General features: G+C 43.0%; 1 protein-coding gene across 1 annotated transcript; it reads left to right on the forward strand.

The window, feature by feature from the left end:
* The first annotated feature begins 373 nt into the window (after positions 1-373).
* LIX1L (limb and CNS expressed 1 like) lies at positions 374-19,754 on the forward strand. Its single transcript, XM_056853234.1, has 6 exons — positions 374-704; positions 12,046-12,209; positions 15,805-15,945; positions 16,517-16,612; positions 18,392-18,469; positions 19,493-19,754. Exons 1-6 carry the CDS (start codon positions 374-376, stop codon positions 19,733-19,735), a joined length of 1,053 nt encoding a protein of 350 aa, XP_056709212.1. The 3' UTR covers positions 19,736-19,754.
* The last annotated feature ends 2,156 nt before the right edge of the window (positions 19,755-21,910 follow it).

Here is a 21,910-nt window from a genome sequence, read left to right on the forward strand (position 1 = left end):
ACCCCCTCCTTTCTCACCTCCGCCTATCTACTCCACCCCCCTCCGGCCCATGAGATTATAGCGACGCCGATTGGGTAGAGCGCCAAAGTCCCCGCCCACTGATTAAAGCCTTCTCATTATGCATTGGCGAATTCCAAGCAGCTGGAGCTTTTTTTTTTCACCCGCCCACACCCCTGAGGCGATCACGACGGCGATTGGAGGAAGCGCCTACGCGGCCAGCCCTCTGCCCGGAGACGCGCCCTGCCATTGGACGGCTCCTGCGGCTCAGGGGGTGATTGACAATGCGGTGTGAAGAGAGGCGGGCCGGGTGTGGGGAAGGGAGTTCGGTTCTTGTCCTCTTCTTCTCCTCCTCCGGCGGCTCGACGTTGCCATGATGATGGAGTCTCTGCGGGCCCAGCGGCTGCAGCCGGGCGTCGGGGGCACGCTGCGGTCGCTCCGGCCTGGCGTCACCATCCCCGTCCCCCTCGGCGCTTCGGCACCGCCGCCGCCGCCCCCGCCGCCACTGGGGCTCGGGCTCAACCTGGGGCCTCCGCCGCCGCCCCCGCCGCCGCCCTTGCCGCCTCTCCCGCCGCCGCTCCTGCCCGGCGCGGTGGGCGCCGCCAGCTCCCCGGCAGGGACGGCGCCGGGGCCGCCCGCTGTGCTGAGGGAGGCCGTCGAGGCGGTCGTCAGGAGCTTCGCCAAGCACACGCAAGGCTACGGCCGCGGTGAGGAGGGCGAGGCGGGGGGAGAGGGGGAGGGGCGGCTGCGCTCGACCCCGGTTTCCCCTCCCGGGGCTCTGGTCCTGCCTCTGGGAATGTGCAGAGCGCTTTCTCTCTCCCCCCCCCCCCCCCAGCGCAGGGTAAAATAGGGGTTGATCTCGGAAGCGAAGCAGGGTCAGCCCTGGTTAGTATTTGGATGGGAGGCCTGACCAGGGTTGCTGGGCAGAGGAAGGCACTGGCAAACCACCTCTGTTAGTCTCTTGCCATGAAACCCCCCCCCCCAAAAGGGGTCGCCATAAGTCGGCTGCGACTTGACGGCACTTTACACACACAGGAATAAAGAAAAGAGCAGGCTCACGCTGTGGCTCACGAAAGCTCCCACCCTGCCAGAAAATATTTTTGTTAGTCTTTAAGGTGCTACTGGACTCTTGCCCTTTTCTACTACTGCAGACAGACTAACACGGCTACCCACTGTGAATTATACATATGTGTGTGTATGTGTATATATGTGTGTGTGTATATATATATATATATATAAGCTCATACCCTACCAGAAAATATTTTTGTTAGGCTTTAAGGTGCTACTGGACTCTTGCTCTTTTCTACTACTGCAGACAGACTAATACGACTACCCACTGTGAATTATCTACAGCACTGGTTCCCAACCGGGGGTCCGTGGACCCCCAGGGGGCCACGAGAACTAAATAAAGGTCCGCGAAATAAAGTTATCCACCCATAATAAATTAATATTTTCAATTAAAAGTTCTCTATTATAAAAAATATATTCAAATATTATTCTAAGTTTAATGTTTAACTAACAGTTATGATTAAAGTTTATTTTCAAATTCTCGGAATTTTTATTTTGAACCTTGGGGTCCCTGCACCGAACAAAAAAGCCCTAGTGGTCCCTGGTCAAAAAAAGGTTGGGAACCACTGAATAAAGGGCAGTGGAAGGCAGCTCTCCTTTCTTGAAGGAGCGTGGAAAAGGACGGTGCCTCGGCACGAGCAAGCTGCGTTTTCTCTCTTCGGAAACAAAATAAGTCACGCAAGTGCTAGGTGATTCTGAGCATTTGCAATATGCTGTGATTTTGAGCATTTGCAATATGTTTTGACAATAAGAAAGGCACTTTTTTTTGTTTCAGTTAAAGATCAGGGTACCTCAGAATTCGATCAGGGTACCTCAGAATTCATACAGGGTGCCTTTCTTTTTCTGAGCTTCGCAAGGTTGTTTAGTTTTTAAAAGGCTTAAAAGCAGCCTATATTTCAGCATCTGTGGAGCATCTCTTCAGATAACTTGCTTAAAATAGGTGGACAAGGTGTCTCTGAATGTGAGCAGAGTGCTGTTCTGCCAGGACCTCCCCCCTTTTTTCTTTTTTTCAAAAAATCCAGAAAGAACCAAAGAAAAGGAAACTTTAAAAAAGATATACATAAAGGCAATAGTATAATAATGGGTGGCAAGATCAACACATAAGTTTCTATAAGTAGTTTCCAAATATCTAAAAATAAGTCTGTGAACAATTGCTATTTATATGCCATGCGCTCAAATATCGATAGAGCTCTTGAGGTCGTCAATCCGTTGATTTACCAGAGGTGGGCTTTTATCTTTCCAGTGTTGTAATATGAGTCTTTTAGCTGCGGTAAGGACATGGAGGATCCATTTTCTTTGACCATCTGTTAGCCTCAAGAGACGCTTCCGGGAGGCTTCAATAAAACACTGTGTCGAGGTGGTGCTTTTGAGCAAGTACAGAGTAGAAGGTCTGTTCTTTCTGCCAGTAAGACAATTTGTGCTTAATGCATATTATATAGAGAAAAAGGGAGGAATGCACTTGTTGACTACAAAACATTTTTTTTTCTAGATCTGCATCCTTTTGTTCTGGTAGTTGGCCAAATACTCCTTAGCACTTAGAGTTCTACTCCAAATGCTTAAATAGTGGCTGTCAAAATGTGAGAAGGGACTCCCTTGCAGGTGGGTTGAGAAGTCAGGAGGGAAGAGGAACAAGGTAAGATTGGCGAGGAGGATTAATGGCAAAGCCAGGTTTTGCTTCTCTTAAGTGTGCATTTATTTGGAAAATGCAGCCAGTTGCTCAGTAATACTACATATTTCTAAGCACTAAACACAACAGTTGGAATATGAAGTAGCTGATCATTAACTGATTCTATCAGCAATGCTGATTCTATGACCTTAGGCAAATCATGAGAGGGAGGGCACCTTGGCCATCTTCTGGGCATGGAGTAGGGGTCACTGGGTGTGTGTGTGGGGGAGGTAGTTTGGAATTTCCTGCATTGTGCAGGGTGTTGGACTAGATGACCCTGGTGGTCCCTTCCAACTCTCTATGATATGAGACCCCTGCTTCTTATTTTGGGGAAGGGGGAGTAGTGTTGGTCCTGAACAGCACAGAAAGTTTAGAAGGGCGTTCCTCTTCAGAAAGTTTGAGAATCAGTGGCTTGACAAATTTCAGGTACAGAATAGCCCTGTGAGGTAAGTCTGTTCTGTTGTCATCAAGCTGCAGATGGACAACAAAGAGATCAAGGCTTGGCTGATTCTGTCCCACAATGTGAGTTGAGGCAGCTCACACGCACATTCTCTAGTTCTCTATATCAGCTTTCTTCTTAAACATCCAGACCTTAGGAAAACCCCTTTGTGGCCCAGACTTGCAAGTAGCATTTTAAACGCCAGCTGGCATTGTCATGCAGATTTTGTGTTTCTTTGAATGTTTTTGGTATATGCAAATAATAAATGTTGTTGGAACCTGTGTATATAGCACAGTTGTGTACCTTACACTGCATCAGCTGAGCTGTATACCAGGGGTCAGAAGACTGGACAAGAAGTTAAAGATGGCAAGGACTTTGTGAGTGCAGAGTAAAAGCGTATCCCTTCTGAAGAAAAATTGCATGTGGGTTTCTGAACAAGGGAGCTTTAGTGTTGTTGGTCTCAAATTTTGGTAACTTGCAGGCTGGAAAAGTTCCTGTAGTGGTGGAGAAAGTGTTTGGAGTGCTGCCAAATCCTTTGAGGCACTCTTCTCCCTGTCTCCTGCCCCTTTGTTTTTGCTAAGCAGAGCTTTCATACTGGTAGTGGGTGACACAATATAAACTACCTTCCCAGTGGTTTGTTTAGTCATTGATTTATTTTCAAGAGTGCTATTTCTGCTTTATTTTTTTGTTGCGATTAGGGTGGCTTCCAAACCAAAAGACTTAGAATTTAGTCTCCAAATATACTAGATGCAACTAAACCGGAGTAAGTAGCAGTTGTCTCATGAGAATGTTGATGATACATGTTGGATATAGGATACTTGTCAGAATCTTCATTAGACTAGTGTTAAGGAAAGGGTGACCTCAGACTTAAGTAATCTTCAAGACCTGTTTGGTTTTCATAGCAAATGTATGAAGGGGACACAGGACTGTTACAATCTGAGATTTTACAAAACTCTCAAGAAGAGAAATATTTTTTTCCTTATCCAAATGGATGGAGTTTGTGGCTGTTTGGAACATTTGATATTTAGATAGGGCGGCAGGTCTAAGTAGATCCTGCTTTGCACATTCTAAGTGGTAAAGGTTTGGCAAGCAATCAGTGACTTAAACTCAGTGCTGCTTTTCTGGCTCTGGAAACCTTCAAGGCCATGTGGAATCATTTACTGTTTCCTATTTAATATGCAAGTCAGATCTGGTGTCATACACAAAGCAGGGACCAGTGTCTGTGCTCCAAGGCCATAAACAATGGATATAAATAACAGCCAAGTGGACTGTGGCTGTAAATGCCTGAAACCATGAGTAACAAATGTTAAAAATGAGCTGCTGGTTTTCTTCACAAGTTCTTCAGACAGTTTCTCTGTTACTGCTTCATGCCACAACCCTTATTTCCTCATAGGGAGCTTTTGGATGTGTGTACTATGGCTTCCAGTTTAAGATTGGCAGTTCTGCTGTTAATCTCTAGCCAGTGTCACTAGTTCCTCCTGTGCAAAATGGGGTTATATAGTAGGGGATAAGCTCAGGCAGTCGTTATCCTGAATGCTAGAGATAAGTAGCAAACTGTTTAAAAGCTTGATCTTAGTAGGCTACAAGCTGTGGTTAAGCCTCAGGAGATGTCTCCTGATGAGGATGAGTTGAGAAAGTGGTGGGGCACAAAGTGAAGATATGAGCTTTTTTCAGTTGCCAGAAATGGGGGTTGGTTTGGTTAATCTGTGTTCCTGTTTTTGTAAAAAAATGTTTAGCCTTTCCTGATAAGCACCTTCAATAATGGTAAAAGTGTGGCGCTGATTAAAAAAAAGAAAAGTAGTACAGATGTTTTTTTTAAAAAGTACAGATGTTTTTTTTAAAAACGGCAGACACACCAAAGCTGGTGTTTGCAAATGCAGCAATAATCTTGAATGCAGGTGTTGTTGTAAGTCTGCTCACTTTATTTAGCATTTTCCTTATTTCGAAGGACCGCACCCATCTTGTATCACCATGCTTGCAGAAAATGTTCACAACTCATATTGCAGGGTACAGGGTTTTTTTGTGTGTGTTAAGTGCCATCAAGTCTCTTCCACCTCATGGCAACCCTATGAATTAATGATCTCTGAGCCAAATTCCAAAGAGGTTTGTGTGCATGTGCTTGGAAGTATTCATTGTGTTTCACAGTGCCCAAACACTCAGCGCCTGAAAAACATTTAATTAGTTTATTTAAAATATTAGCCACCTTTCTTCCTATGGATCTCACAGCTTACAGAATTCATAAAATACCTAAAAGCATTAATAAACATAAAACCAAAATTTAAAAGTTTAAATAAATATCACAATTTAGCTTTGCTTTAATGAAATGCAGTCCTAAATATAACAGTCTTCAGCTGCCTCCTAAAGATCAAAAGTGAGGGGGCCAGGTGCACCTCCCTGGGGAGGTTGTTCCATAACTCTGGGGCTGCTGCTGAAAAGGCCGTCTCATGTACCCACCAAACAAGCATCTTTGATTGATGGGATGGTCAGGGAGCCTCTCTCTGTAATCTTAATTCTGGGGCAGGAACATATGGAAGAAGATGGTCTTTCAGTTACCCTGGTCCCAAACCATGTAAGGCTTTAAAGGTCAAAGCCAACGCCTTGAATTGGGCATGGGAGCAGATCAATGGTCAGTGTAATTACTGTACTATTATGGTCACACACTCCTGATAGGTGGCCCCAACCAGTGGTCTTGTTGCAGCGTTTTGCACTAGCTGTAGCTTCCAAATACTCTTCAAGGGTAGCCCCAATAGAGTGTATTGCAGTAGTCCAGTCTAAATGTAGCAAGGCATGGCTAGATCTGACCTACCCAGGAGTGGAGGCAGCTGACGCACCAGCTGAAGCCTGGCAAAAGCACTCCAGACCATTGCAGTCACCTGGTTTTCTAAGGTGTCCAGCAGCACTCCCAAGCTGCAAACCAGGGGAATATAACCCCATCCAAGAAAGGAGATATCTCAAATCCCAGGTCTTCCTTTCTACTAAAACAGAGAACCTCTGTCTTGTCAGGATTAAGGTTCAGCTTGTTCACCCTCATCCAACCCATTAATAACTCCAAGCACCAGTTCAGAACATGAATAGGATCCTTGGAATTAGGTGGGAAAGAAAGGTAGAGCAGGGTGTCACCCGCATATTGGTGACACTGCAGCTCAGACCTGATGACCTCTCCCAGGGTCTTCATGTAGACATTAAATAGCACGCAGAATAAGATTGAACCCTGCAGAACCCCGTGGGTCAACGGTAGAGTTGCCCTCTCTGTGTTGGGAATTACCTGGAGATTTGGGGAGGGGTGTCTGAGGAGGGCAGAGTTTGGAGAGGGGAGCGATTTCAATGCCATAGAGTCCAGTTGTGAAAGCAGCCATTTTCTCAAGGGGAACTGATTTCTTTTGACTGGAGATCTCCAGCCACCACCTGGAGGTTGGCAACCCTAGCCAATGACCATTAGGCAGCGCAGCAATCCCCCAGCACCACCTTCTGAAACTGCCCCCCAGATAGGACTTGAACCACCATAACAAAGTGCCCCCATCTCAGTGCCGAAAGACAGCTCAGTAGGATACTATGATTGATAGTGTCAAAGGCTGCTGAGAGGTCTAGCAGGACTCACTCCTTCCCTTTTGCATATTGAACCATACAAATTCTGTTCTTTTACAGAGCTACAATTTTTGTTTTCAGTTTGAAACAACAAGAACTATGTTTTGAACCTGAGGTACTAGAAAATTATGAAACTGCCATAATTTTAAGAGATATCTAAAATTGATAATTGCTAATGTTTTGGACTCCATGAACATTATTATTAATCATGTATATCCTACTTTTCTCCCCAATGGAGACTCAAAATGGCTTACGACATTGTTCCGCCCTCCTCCATTTTATCATCACAGCAACCCTGTGAGGTAGTTTAGGCTGAGAGAGAAGGTGACTGGCTCACGATCACCCAGCAGGCTTCCATTGCTGATTCGAACCTGGATCACCCAGATCCTAATGCAGCACTCTGTCTTGCAGTTTTTAAAGGGGGTGGGTGGGTGTATTTTTGTATTCCTTTTTTTAATAAGATTTTTTTTATTTTTCATAGTAGATAGACAATTTACCAACAATTACTAAAATTCATCTACAAAAAGAAGAAAAACGAAATGGTATGTTATTGTTGGAGATACAAATATGTGATAAAATAAAATATAAAAAACTTCCCCTTCACCTCACTCCATCTTGTTATAAAGTTATGCACTCTTTTGTATAACAATTCTAATCCTAATTGTGTTTTATAATTTCAAGTGTAATTTTCTTCAATCAATTAAAATGTAGATACTATTTCAAATCATTTGGTGATTATTTCAATATTACAGATAAATCATAATATAAGTATAATGTTAATTATAAAACATTATTTATAACAAAGAAAAAGAAAAAAGGATTAGATCAATGAGTATCCTTCAATTTCCCCCATTTGAAGTTCATTTTCACAGTAAACCCTCTATGCCTCCCATTCCCCCAAAAATTGTATATTGTCTTTTTGGTTTATCAATGCCGTGAGTTTTGCCATCTCCGCCAATTCTAACATTTTTCGTATCCAGTCTATTTTGTCTGGAATATCTGGTGACTTCCATTTAGCTGCATATACTAATCTTGCAGCAGCGGTGGCATACTGGTATATAAAAAATGATCTCTGAGTTACAAGAGTCCGGTATCATACTAAGTAACATCTCAGGTGTTTTAGGTACATTATTCTGAATAATTAGCCTTATTTCATTATAAATCATGTCCCAAATTTTTTTTTTTTGCTTTGTCACAAGTCCACCACATATGATGAAATCAGCCTATTTCATTATTACATTTCCAGCATTTCGGGGACAAAGATTTGTAGGTCATTGCCAGCTTTTTAGGCGTATTTTTGTATTCCAATAGGTTATATGAACTGTTTTGAGTTAAACCACGCAGGAAGTTGAAATCAATAGATTTTTGGCTTTGCTTTTTTTATTTACAGAAAGACAACTGAGTGCTAAGCAGCTGTATTTGGGACATTGTATACTAATGTGCAGGTGACAATATCCTTAAAGGACAACACTGTAGAGCCGCTTCTCTGTGCATTCTACCCCCCACCCCAAAGTGCAACTGGGGTGGATATTTACCCCCAACGTTGATAGCAAGACTATCCAACAAATTGGCCATGAACAGGCTAGAATAGCAGTTCATAGTGTGTATGCATTTCTTCGAGCCTTTGTATTTACGCTATTTTCTGCGTTTTTCATTCTAACATATTCCAGTAAAATGTATGCATTTTGCAGTGTTTGTTTGTCAAAGCCTGTACACAGTGTATAAGAAACAAAATGATAACTTCGGTAAACAAAATCAGTGAAATGAAAAGGCTCACGAAGGCAGCGTATATAACCAAAAGAAAAACTAGAAAGGGAAGATTCGTGTGTTCCTAGTTCCAAGCAAGGCTTGCAGCATTCTGCAGCAGAGACAGATGAAGGGAAAAACATTTCTGCCAGAAGACCAAAGAGAGCTACGTGACTCCCATGAAGGTGTTCTTGTTCTAACCTTTAAACACCCACAATCTTAGAGTGTGTGTCATTGTGTCCTGCAGCCAGGTTCAGTTTAAGTATCTTGGACAGCATTATTTTTCCGTAGTATTCTAAGGGCCAGTAAGGAGTCTCTGGAAAGCTGTTCTTTATCTTGTAGTCAGTGTTTGCATACTTTGGGGTGGGACCCTGCCAACTCTTCATGGAAACCTGGACATCATAGACATCTTTTCTAGCATTCTCAATTGGTCCTAGCCAAAGTAATCATTTTAGTTTTGCTTGTGCTGCTGATGCTTGTTTTCCATCATTTCTTTTTATATCAGAACCTCGTTTGTCTTTATTTAAAAATACAAGACAGAACTTTGTGTTAACTTCTGAGAACCAGCGTGGTGTAGTGGTTAAGAGCAGTGGTTTGGAGTGGTGGACTCTAATCTGGAGAACCGGGTTTGATTCCCCACTCCACATGAGTGGCGGATGCTCATCTGGTGAACTGGGTTGGTTTCCCCACTCCTACACATGAAGCCAGCTGGGTGACCTTGGACTAGTCACAGCTCTGATAGAGCTCTCTCAGCCCCACCTACCTCACAGAGTGTCTGTTGTGTGGAAGGTTATTGTAAGCCGGTTTGATTCTTCCTTAAGTGGTAGAGAAAGTCGACATATAAAAACCAACTCTTCTTCTCCTCTTCTTAAAGGACACCAGTATATTCTCTATGCAGGCCGGGCTGTCCTCCCCCCTTTCAAGTCATTGTGAGGTGTGAGCTTTTTTAAAAGAATGCCAATGGGGCCCAAAAAGCACTAACTTTTACCCAACACACGTTGCCTTATAGCTTCCTGTGAATTCATGGACTCAGGATAGATTGAAAAATCATTTTTGCAGCATGTCTGTTGCTTTAAATATTGATGCTGCTCTTGTCAGACCTTGTATAGCCCTTTTAATTATAGGAATGAGATCATACTAACTTTTAAAATAACATTACTGTAGAACTTGGGTATTTATTTATAATTTGCCTTTCTCACCATGACTCCAGGCAGATTACAAAATGTATCAGTGTCTTAGAAACAGTATAAGGCACATCATAAACATTGTAATAAGATTGGATTACGATAGAAAACAATACAATAAGACTGTAAAATGTGACATATCAAATGGAAAAACTGGATTGCAGAAATTAGTAAACAATGTAGTAAAACAAGTAAATGTAGACAGTAAACAGTGTCATAAACAGACAGTATCCCACAGCATTCTCCCAAACAATTCCAATTTTAACCCAGTCCTATTTCCTTGATAAAAATGATAGAAGTGTGAGAGCCTTTCTCACCCCCTCAGGCAGGCTATTCCACAGTGTGGGAACCACATTCGCAGGGCGGGACCAGTATGCACACAGGCCTGCTGACTTTTTGTTTTTCCAAAATACAGGCATTTTTGTGAAATCTAATTTACAAATGAAATGCTTTTCGTCATAGAACTGTTTTGTGGTTTTGGAAATACAGTACTTAATTCAGTCAAGGATTGTGGCTGCCTTGTATACTTACTGCTTGCTGTCTGGCCTAAACTTTTTGGAAACAGTGGTTTTGCTGTACGAAAGGGGCAGTATGTAACAGGAGAGCCTTGTCTGGGCTGAGACTACAACTCGTTTCTATGGAGTACCCTTTTGGCTGTTTTCAAGCAACATAATATCAACTCAAGTTGGCTGTTTTGTTGAAGAGCTGATCTTATGGCTTCTGAAGACACAGTCTAGTTTAGTGTTTGTTAAACTGCAGTCAGGGATTCCTGGGGGTTCTCAAGGGTAGTCTAGGGGGATCTAAGAGTCCTTTGTAAGGACAAAGGGTAAGCCCTTCTCATGCCTGTTTGGCGAATATGAAAACTGAATCCCTTGCTCTCAAAGTGACCAGATACAAAGGAGAGATGTATTTCTTCATGCAGAGTTGTATCTGTGGAACTTCCCTCTTCCACATGATAATTAAAATTGATGGAGCTTTGTTCTTCTTTGCTGTTGTCTGTCTCCCCTTTGTATTTCTCTCCCCACTTAAAAATGTTAAATAAAAAAAATAAAATGATGGAATTGGTGGTAGTGGGTCCAGTTGATCAAATTGGTTAAAATTCCTCATACTGGCTGGCATAATCCTGAGTTGCAATGGCCAGTCCAAAGAGCATCTTAATGATGCTTCCCAGTGGTGCTTGGACACTGGTAAGTTTTTTTGTAGAGGGAATTCCATAATTGGGAGCCAAGGCCTATTCTTTGTAAAAACTTGTGGAAAGCTCTTTAAACCTTCCATAGTTGTTCTTTCTCAGCTGTCCAATCTTATTAATGTTTACTTGGAAGTAAGTGCTGATTGGTTTGGTTGAGTTTACTCCATGGTAACTGTGCGTATGATTTCAATCTGAGATGTTAGCAGCAAACTTGTGTTGTTGATGAGTGGTTAAAATGTGTATTTGGTACTTAGATTAAGGTACCTGCATACCTACAACAATTCAGTTCCTGAGATTGCTTGTCAAGAATATGACACTCTGGCGTCCCCCTTTGAAAATGTATATGCTGAAGTAAACTGGCAAGTTTAACTTTGTTACTAAAGCTTTTAAAAGCTTGACACAAAGGTGCATGGTTCTGTTAGCTACTGTTAGTGTTACCCATATTTGGGGAAGGGGGGTACTGTTGTGGCTTATTGATACTATTGTGGTTTACAGTCCCAATTAAGTTTATTGTGAAATGTCACAATTGATTCTTGAATAGACCCACTCTTCATGTTACTCACTTTTTGGTTGCAAAATATTCTTGTATCCATCTCAAATAAGCACAGGGCATCCAAGAACATTGCAACTATTGTTAGAAATTTTAATGCCAGTGCAGGTCAGTTAAGCTATTATGGGCTTTAACCCACCCACACCATGTAACCATTTTGTCCTTCACATTAGAATGGTAATCACAAGGCATGGCAACCTCTTTCTGTTTTAAAATAGCAAGAGGGTTACTATTTTTAGGGTAGGTCCTGTATACACGCTCTGAATTACTTAAACCACACCCTTTGAAAGTGCCTTCTACTCACTGTTTAGTCATTTGAATGTTGTACACATTGAAGTAATGAACAGTCAATACTTCTCATTCTAAATTAGGCTTTGTTAATCTCCTCTAGCTTTGGACCTGTGTCCTGAAGAGACTAAGCTTCTGTTCATTAGATCTGGCTGCTTGCTGTCTGATAGGTGCTGATGATTGAAACTGTGCTAGTAGATTTGTCCCTCTAGGGGGAAAATGCAAGTATAAAATGTTCCATCCATATTACATTTTCCTTATCCCTTTTGCTGTGAAAGATGACCTATCTCATTCTCAGTATTCTGATATGCATTGCTTTTTCTCTCTTTTCAGTCAATGTTGTAGAGGCTCTTCAGGAGTTTTGGCAGATGAAGCAATCACGTGGTGCTGATCTGAAAAATGGTGCTCTGGTTGTCTACGAGATGGTCCCATCCAACAGTCCTCCTTATGTTTGCTATGTCACTTTGCCTGGAGGAAGCTGTTTTGGCAGTTTTCAGGTTAGAACTTTTATTCAGTTGGTATTTGCCTTGTTTTTTTGTTGTCATCTGCACAGAATTCTGACCTGATTTTTTTTTGCCATTGAGTCGCAGCCAACTTATGATGTCCCCATGGGGTTTTCAAGGCAACAGATGGTTAAAGGTAGTTTGCCATTGCTTGCCTCTGAGTAGCGACCTTGGTATTCCTTGGTAGTCTCCCATCCAGAGCTTAGATTCAGAACAGACAATTGTTGAGCAACAGCAACAAATTCCCTTTCCTATTGCTACCGTGTGCTAATAGATCAGGGGTAGCTATGGAATTGTATAGTGGTGGTGAGCTTATTTGCTCCATATTTTGATGGTGATCACTTTGTTATCATATGTGGTCAAGAGTCACATGCATCTTACACGTGTGTCAATGTGAAGGTGGCCCACTTTCCAGTTTGGCCCAACCCCAGGTGCCCTGAGCTCCTTAGAGGAAATAAATAAGACAGCTTAAGGGGAAGGAAGCCTCCTTCCACCACTTCCCACCCCTATACTAAAGGAGTTGATGGTTTTACATCCAGCTAGGATTCCCAATCAAGGAAGTGGCCAACACAACTATAAAGGAATCTCCTGCCACAGTGGCGAAGTTCCTTTACAGGTTTGGAAAGAATACTGAGAATGCAGGTGCAATAAAATCTAAGTTTGTTGAGGGGGAAGAGGCCGAAGAAAAAGAGTTGGTTTTTATATGCCGACTTTCTCTACCACATAAGGGAGAATCAAACTGGCTGACAATCTCCTTCCCTTCCCCTCCCTACAACAGACACCCTGTGAGGTAGGTGGGGCTGAGAGAGTGTGACTAGTCCAAGGTCACCCAGCTGGCTTAATATGCAGGAGTGGGGAAACAAATCCACTAGATTAGTGTCTGCCACTCATGTGGTAGAATGGGGAATCAAACCTGGTTCTCCAGAGTCCACCGCTCCAAACCACTGCTCTTAACCATTACACCAAGAAGTAGAGAGAAAGAGAGAGACAGATGGAGGGTAAATCAGGCACTATAGTTATCTACCAGACTATGGAGGTTCGAGCAGAGGTCCAGCTCAACATCCAGGCAGTCAATAATTCACAAGGGAAGAGCACCAAGGAAGCATGTGACATATTTTGGGGCAGGTACACCACAAATACACAGAAATAGGCAGTCTGGACCTAGCTTGAGCTTAGCAGGATGCGATTGGGGTCAGATTCTGGTTCCAGTTATACAGCTGGAGACTTCAAAACAAAACAATCCTTGTTTTCCAAGTTTGGAAATGGGAGGGGACAATGTGAGCTAGCAGACTGGCCATTCCTCAGTGGTGAGAAGACGTGTGTATATGGTCCTGGAAATATTCCAAATAAGGAAGGGTGGGAGGGGGAGTCTTGATCGCCTCATTCAGATGAAGTTTTTGGTGGAAACTTGAAGCAGCCTTTGTTACGTGATTGGGCTGTCTAACCTATTTGAGGGAATGTTAATATGACAAAATCCTGTTGTGGCTGATGGCCCATTGATTAATCACTTGCATGTTCCTGATGAATGGTCTGATGACCATATATCAGAAAAGACTTGCCTTCTCTCTGGAGCTACTCTTTTGCCAGCAAGCATGCTTAGACAAGACTACACCTGCTAGCCTTCACTCTTTAGAAGTGCTAATGGCCAGAAACCCTGTCTCTTGGCCTAGCAAACAGGAGCCAATCCCACATCTCAAGATGGAGCGCAAAAGAGAAAGGCAAGCCAAAATGGAATTTTGATGACCACTATCTCCCCATATCCTATTTGAATCAATTAAGTGATTGAAAGTGGTTTGAATATGTGGGTAAACATCCATGGTTTTAGGAATGATAACTTTTAAAACTAATAAAAGCATTCAAAAAATGCTCCAGGTAATTGGAAGTGAGGTACATCTCCCTGCACATGTTGGGGCACAATTTGGTAGGCAAACCAGGCGTGTGCATGTTTTGACACATCTGTTGCAGAGGGCAGATTATGGTTTGGATCCAGTGTAAGGAACTTGCAAGGTCTGCACAGCCCCCCCCCCCCCATTCCCCACTGGCAGCCATTTTAACCATAGGAAGCTTTATTCCTGGGGTTTGCAGTATCCACATAACCATCGGTGGGGAAATTGCTCTATTTTGACACTATCAAAAGAGGCAGGAAGTAATGATTTTCACCCCTCTTCACTGCAGCCTCCTGACCCATATGGCTGCTATTCCACGTCGGTTCTGCAATGGTGATATGACATTTCACCCAAGTATTTGGGTAAAAATTTTGTGGGCTTTGCATTGTGAATGTTGGGTTTATACTCTGAGTGTTCAGGGGTTAAGTGTAAACTGCCTTTACGGGTAACGTGGCCATCTTCTAGTTTGTTTCCTTTCTGTACCTGGTCGGTGGCTTTCCAGTGGGAAGGGTTGGGGACTTTTGTGAAGAAGAAGCTGTCCCCTTTAAGAAGGGGAACAGCCATTCTTGCAGTCACACATCTGGGGACTCTGAAGGAGATACATGCAGTCACATGGTCTAAAGAGAGGGGACCATCCAGGTGGAGGAGGAAGGTAAAACTGATATGGACCATGGATAACCACAAGCCCGAACCAATAAGATATTTCTGACTATCTCTTTAATATCACGGGAATAAGTTTTAGACCTAAAGAAAGGGGATTGTGTTTGTATTTGATTTTTCCTGTTTTCAAATGGTGTAATCTTTGCTGTATGCTTTTACTTGTAATAAGCAGTTTCTTATATTTAAAGAAAATTTTCTTTTTCCAAAATTGGAGTCATTTGGTCTTAGCAACCACATACAAACCCTAAACTCAGTTCATACTTAATCAAAGCATAAGAAAAGCAGAAAGAGCCTGCTCAGTTGGGAATATCTAGCAAATGAGGTTTCCAAAGTTTCCCCCTACCTCTACGATGGCTCAGAGGTGGTCTTGTTAGGGAGCTCTGAACTTGAATTTAGGATCTGGTGTCCAGGTAGCCAGACAATGTACTTCCGATTGTTATCCTGGTGGGGTCTTATAAAGGATTCACCTTGACTGAAAATCCATCTAAGAAGTTTTGCTTGACAGCTGCCATTTCTTTCACAAAGGTAGCTGATAGCTGTAAAGTTGAATGCTCAAAGTTTTTATTGGTTACTGGTAGAGATGCATTTGCTTACATTAGAATTAAGTTCTTGTTCTACAATTTGAAACAGACATCCAAAAGAAGCAGTCTTGGTTTCTGAACCGCCCTGACATCCAAAAGAAGCAGTCTTGGCTTCTGAACCACTCAGTCTACTTGGAAAGCAGCCTGGATTGTTTATAATAAGGTGGCTACATCTTGACTTTAAGCTAATTAATTTTGTTGACAGTCCCAGCTATGGAGTTTCCCTCTCTATCTATGTATCTGCTGACTTCAGCTGCTTGCATAATTTGCATTCTAGTGGCTGGGGTTGCTTGGCTTCTAAAACCCACTCCTAATGACTTCAGGATGTCAAAGAATAGCAGTTCAGCAATGCCTGGTTGCAACATAATAATTTTGGGCAGGTAACACTTCGGAGTGAATAGGATTTAATTGACCTTGGCCTCTTGTCGTCTTTTCTGATGCCTATCCTCCCCCCTCCACCAGTTTTGTCCCACTAAAGCTGAAGCAAGGAGGAGTGCAGCAAAAATTGCTCTGATGAATTCTGTCTTCAATGAACATCCATCCCGGAGAATCACAGATGAATTTATTGAAAAAAGCGTCTTGGAGGCCTTGGCATCTTTCAATGTAAGTGCTTCTGAAAGCCACATTGATGGGATTGGGGGGCAGAATTCTGGGAAATCATGGGCATCCATGGGAAAAGAAATGTGTTTTGCATCTGGAAATCCTTATGGAATGGTTTCTAACAGCTCTTGGAATGTCATGAAAATAAATCGTTACCCTCCTTACTGTTTGCTGAGCTTTCTTCTCTTAACCCTGTCCTCTAAGATCCAGATCTTCGGCCAGTTGTTGTTATGGGAACTGTAGAAGTGGATGTACCCTTGATACTTTTGTTCTGCCATTTGTGGAAGGGCTGTGGTATTCCCTTCCTACGTCTGAAGTCTTAGAAAATCTCTTCATGCTTTTTTGGATCTCTGAACATTCCTAGAAAATGTCACGAATGGATGATGTGGTCATACTGCTGGTAGAGCCCAGCTGCTAAAGAGCGTGTGTTTGTTTTGGATATTTGTATGCTGCCTTTTCATTTAGAAATTCTCAAGATGTCACAGCATGTGACAGTCGATGCAAGAAAACCTTTAAGATTAAAAGAATCACAGCATTCATAAATTAAATCCCTTAAATGTTGTCTTTCCTGCAGGGTAATAGAGAAGAGGCAGACAATCCGAGCACTGGCATTGGTGCATTCCGCTTCATGTTGGAGTCGAACAAAGGGAAGTCAATGTTAGAATTCCAGGTACTTTTGATAGTTTGGCAATATTCAGAAAATGTGTGTGCCACCTTTCCAGACCCACTCACAGCTAAAACAATTAAACAAGTGAATAAAAGTACACCAATATACTGTAGTATACTGACCAACAGAGTGCAATACTTTTATCTCTGTATTTCTAAGATAGAACCTGTGTAACACCTTTAAAGTATTCTCTTGGAGAATTGAAACTTGTGGAATATAAACTGCAGCAGGCTAAAGAGAGATCTTGGGTGACCGTAGCAGTCTGTTAATGTGACACATGCAGGACACATGTCCTCTTCAGCCTCAGCCCTCACAAAATACAGTCTAATTTATACTCCTTGGAAGTGAGTGAGCTGCAGGCTTCTGTAACCTTGTCCATGATTTATGTCATCCTCTTTCAAAGCTGGAGAGCTACAGAGCCATGTTCAGAGGCATTAAACCTCTGAATACCAGTGCCAGGAGGCACCATCAGGGGAAGGCCTTGGCCTCTATGCCCTTTTGTTTGGCCCTCCAGAGGATCCCCTTGGCCATTGTGTGAGACAGGATGCTAGACTAGATGAACCACTGCTCTGATCCAGCAACACTCTTCTTAAGTAACTGAACCTCAAAGCGCACTAGGAGGAACTTGTACGTCGCTTACTGTATGTTGTCAGAGGAAATCTTGGACAGCAGTTGCTCAATCCTGGCAGTGCTTTGAATGGAGAAGTATTGGATCAAGGCACAATCTAGCATCAGTACTCCATTGTTAGAGCCTGGCGTAGAGCCAGGTTGTTTCTCAGAGCCCGGCACCTCGGCGCTTACAGTTGATGCTTTGTTTGGCAATCCGCTATGAGCCGGCTTCCCCAGTGCTGATCTCTCCTTTTGTTTGTCTCCCAGGAATAGTAACAATCTGGTAGCTTGACTGAGCAAGGTTTACATTAATGGCCCTGTTTACACAGGGTGACTCCATTGCCAGTATGTTCCTCCCAGCTCTTTATTTTTATGCATGGGGCTCCCTGACCTGCCTGTGAGGTTAACGGGATAGTTCTGGCATGAGCTTCAGCATGACCTGCACAAAGCAGTGTAGTTGTGCTGTTGCTTACCTTTGCATGATTTAACTGCTCCAGACTTATAAGTGGCACTGATAAGCCATTTACACATTCTGACTATCATCCTCAAATGTGCAGATGGATACTATTTCCCAGGAGGCAGCTGGCACTGGTTTTTTTTCCTGTCTGCTGACATAACAGAGCTGTATTGTTTGAAACATATGGAATAACACAGGGTTTTTACAAGCCCCTTGAGAAGCACAAAAGGTCTTTGTAAAAGCTGGGATTTTTGTCAGTGGCCCAGTGATCCCTGTACCAGATCACATGGCCACAGAGAGAGAGAGAGAGAGAGAGAGAAACAGTCATCCTAAGAATGCCAAAGCTCATGATAGTTTTGTGTTGAACTAGCAGATATTTTAAGGGACAGACGTACTTAGGCAGGTAGTTTGATCTCCATGTAGAATTTTGGAATCCTGCGCATGAACCCTTATTCTCGTGCACCGGGCTGCATTTCTAGCTGCATGAGAGCCATTTCCTGTAGAGGAGGATAGATCTGGGTGGTTCAAGATTATGTCTAGAGCATCACTCATCAGTCATTCCACAGCAGTGGTGGGTTTTTGTCGATGGGAGAGGGCTGGTAGTCTTAGTTCTTGAAAGGTCTGTGTCTCCTGTGAATGGATGTCTGTGCATTTCCTTCCCTTTTTTTCATTAGTGTTGAAATGGTACTCAAAACTGGACTACTCTCCTTTGGCAGGAGCTGATGACAGTCTTCCAACTGCTGCATTGGAACGGTAGCCTTAAAGCCATGCGAGAGAGGCAGTGCTCGCGACAGGTGAGAGCCCTTAAAAATCCCCGACCCCCATACTAACTGGCAAACATCCATCCCTCTTTGTGTATGCGTGTTATGCTAATGGATTTCCTAAAGTGGCGTGGGGTGATGAACCAGGTGTGATAATGTGAAAGAATGCTCGTGTCTCAGTTAATGTAGGCGTTCACATGTTATCTCTTTACCTCTTTGCTTTTGAGAGTGAGTGCGAAACTTTCTAACCTGGGTTTGTGTACCTTTGACCTTCAAAACCCCATATGGTTTGGGACCAACATACCTGAAGGTCCGCCTAATTCCTTATGAACCTGCTTGACCACTGCGGTCATCTTCGGAGGCCCCACTTTGGGTGCCTCCACCTTCTGAGACTAGGCAGGTGGCAACTTTCTTGGTCATGGCACAAAAAGCTCTGGAACTCTCTCCCCATGGAGATTGCCTGTCCCCTTCTGTTGCTGTCTTCCACCAGAAGGAGAAAACTTTTTGCTTTGTCTGGCATTCCCTCAATGATCCCTCCTTCCTAACCAATGTTTTTATACTTTGTTTTTATACTTTGTATGTATTTTGAATCTGTTTTAACTCTAATTTTAATTGTTTTGATTATGTGTTTGGGAGAGGGGGTACATTTTAATGGTTTTTAAGTGTCATTTTTATCATGTATGTTTTAAATCATTAGCCACCTTGGTGGCCCTTGTAAAAGCAGAAAGTCGTGATATAAATTTTGTGAATAAATAATAAAATAAATACAGGGGGATTAGTGGCTTCTTGTTTGACCCACTCTCCAGAAAGGCCTGTGAGACAAATGTGACTGAGAATGTTCCTCCCTGCTGCAGCTTAGCTATGCATCTCTGTCCTTGACTGTTCTTCCAACTTTGTGTAGCTTTTTGAGTGCAGCTTGAGGAACAAACCAGAGTTGTAAGCCTATCCCAGGTGGTCTTCTGCAGCCAATCACATTTTCCTCCACAGCCCTGGTATTCGGGAAGCAATCAGTTCATCCAAACTCTCACCTGCAGGTCTTTCTCCCTCCCTCTCTAGGAGGTGCTGGCTCACTACTCCCACCGTGCCCTTGATGATGACATCAGGAACCAGATGGCAATGGACTGGGTCAGTCGGGAGCAAAATATTCCAGGGGCCCTTTCCAGAGAGCTGGCCTCCACAGAACGGGAACTGGACGAAGCCCGGCTGGCTGGGAAGGAGCTGCGATTCCACAAGGAGAAGAAAGACATCCTGATGTTGGCAGCTGGCCAGCTAGGGAACATGCACTCTTCCAACTGTTAGGACCTTAGGAGAGCTGTTCTGCCTCCTCTTCTCTCCTCCTTCTCCATAGAGCTAGCCCTCTAAAGGGATATGACCTACTTTAAACAAATTTGAGGAGGCAAAATAAGCAAACTGGCTTCAAAGAATTCAGATCTTTTTTTTTTTTTACAACATTTGCATTTATACACAAACTGTTGAATCCAGAGGGGTGGTGTTCCTGTTGCTCTGTAAAGTATTGAAGTTGGCAAATTAATTGCCTTTTATCTAGTCAGAGTCAAGATTCTAGTATCCATCAGTTGGCTAGCAAAATGAACATTTCAGAATCTGGAAATTTTGCCAAATTGTATATTCGCTCCACCTTTTGTTTTGGCTCTAATCTGAACCACGTTACGAGTGCACAGATGCCTTCTTTTCAAGAACTGTGGCTTGTTTGCACATATTTTAAACTTTTTTGTTGACATTTCTATATAGATTTTTATACTTCGGTCTCCTCAGCTCATGCATTTTCTCCGCTAGATGATTTTTTATAAGTCAGAGCACCTTTTAAATGTAGCCCTTTCAGTGTTAAACACTTAGACCTCCATTCTTTCCAGGTCTTGTACAGCTATCAGTATTAAATGTAAATGTAGCATTTCCAAGAGAATACCAGATTGTGCCACAAGTATGATATGTAACAACACATTGGGCCATTTCTTTTACATGCTAGGTATTTTTTCAGTGAACCTGGCTTGGTATAGTCTCCCTTCCTTCACTTACCTGAAAAGCACAATACTTAAAACACTCAGTTGCAATAATCCTCTGGCTTCTGCTAGAGTTTTGATTCAGTTGGGCTGCCTCGGTATTTGCTGCATCTTGTTCTGCCAGGTATCTGTGTTTAAAAGTTCACACAGTATGAGAACTTGACTTGAGGATACTGAAAACTACAGTGGGTTTTTAATGTCTACACATAATGTTTTTACTTTTCTCTTCTAATTTGTACTTTCTGACCCATCCAGTTGCTTTTCATGAGACTTGCGCTCAGCAGGAATCTGTGCCAAATTAACAGACTTGAGGGGCTTAAGGGGGTTGTCCCAGCTTTGGAGAAGATTTAAGTTCATCTAGTAATTAAGCTTAAGTGGAGAATTCCCAGCCTTTGTCATTTAAGCCTGTGCCTATATGCTTCTTACTGTAGTAGGTAAGCGGATAGTTAGGAGGGCTGCTTCTAAGGCACTCAGTAGCTGATACTCCTCAAGTAGAGTGTGTGCCTCTCACGCCAGCTCGTCTTTCTGAGTCTGGATTACTTTGACTGGGTTACAGAAGATGCTGTAGACGTGAAGATGCCAATGGAAAACCTAGTCAGTGCATGCTGTCATATAAGCTGCTTTTCTTACCAGATTGGTGTTTGTGCCAGAGTCCCGGATTCAGTTTGTTCCTTAAAAGATCATACCAAGATCCCAGCTCTGGTGACATGGTTTGCTCACATGGTTTCCATTAGCCAATGTGTACATAAACCTCCTGTGAACTGAAACGCTTGGAATCCTCAGCATGTCGTTTGGCTACGACACATTGTGGGTAGAACTGCCTAATGTGTCTTGGGGAAATTTCTGTGACAGTCTTGAGTTTGCATGCCATGTAGTAATTAGAGCTACTTGTTGGCGAAATGCATAACATTCAACAGATAATTGTGCAGTTGAGGGTGTGTGGGGGGGTAGCTTCTTTGGAGATTCTCAGATGTTGCTCAAGAAAAACATTCCTAGGATAAATATCTTTTATGTGCACTTTTTAAAGAGAATGAAACTAGGAGCAGGACTCTTAAGTAGAAATACTAACTTTGTATATATTTAGAAAGTAGCTTGAAGCAAGCTTCAGACACGCAGGTATTTTGCAGGTCACATGTACTGATGCCCTGACCTGCATGGCCCAGGCTAGCCCAATCTTATCAGATCTCTGAAGCTAAGCAGGGTTGGCCCTGCTTTGTACTTGGATGGGAGACCACTGAGGAAGTCCAGGGTTGCTATGCAGAGGAAAGCAATAGCAAACCACCTCTGCTCATCTCTCGCCCTGAAAACCCTATGGGGTCGCCATACATCAGCTATGACTTGATGGTACTTTTCACCATGTACTGATAAACTGGGCAAGCTGTTGTGCAGGCAGCAGTTAACATGACAGGGAAATCATGCCAGCCATCCAGCCACTTAATCTTTTAAGTGTGCTGCA

The sequence above is a fragment of the Euleptes europaea genome, chromosome 7 (assembly GCF_029931775.1).
Source record: "Euleptes europaea isolate rEulEur1 chromosome 7, rEulEur1.hap1, whole genome shotgun sequence".
NCBI classification, from domain to species: domain Eukaryota; kingdom Metazoa; phylum Chordata; class Lepidosauria; order Squamata; family Sphaerodactylidae; genus Euleptes; species Euleptes europaea.

Excerpts from the sequence above, each read along its gene's own strand:
- LIX1L (XM_056853234.1), top strand. The coding sequence starts at position 374 with ATGATGGAGTCTCTGCGGGCCCAGCGGCTGCAGCCGGGCGTCGGGGGC. Across the intron at positions 705-12,045 it reads CACGCAAGGCTACGGCCGCG|TCAATGTTGTAGAGGCTCTT; the intron begins GTGAGGAGGGCG and ends CTCTCTTTTCAG. Across the intron at positions 16,613-18,391 it reads AGTCAATGTTAGAATTCCAG|GAGCTGATGACAGTCTTCCA; the intron begins GTACTTTTGATA and ends CTCCTTTGGCAG.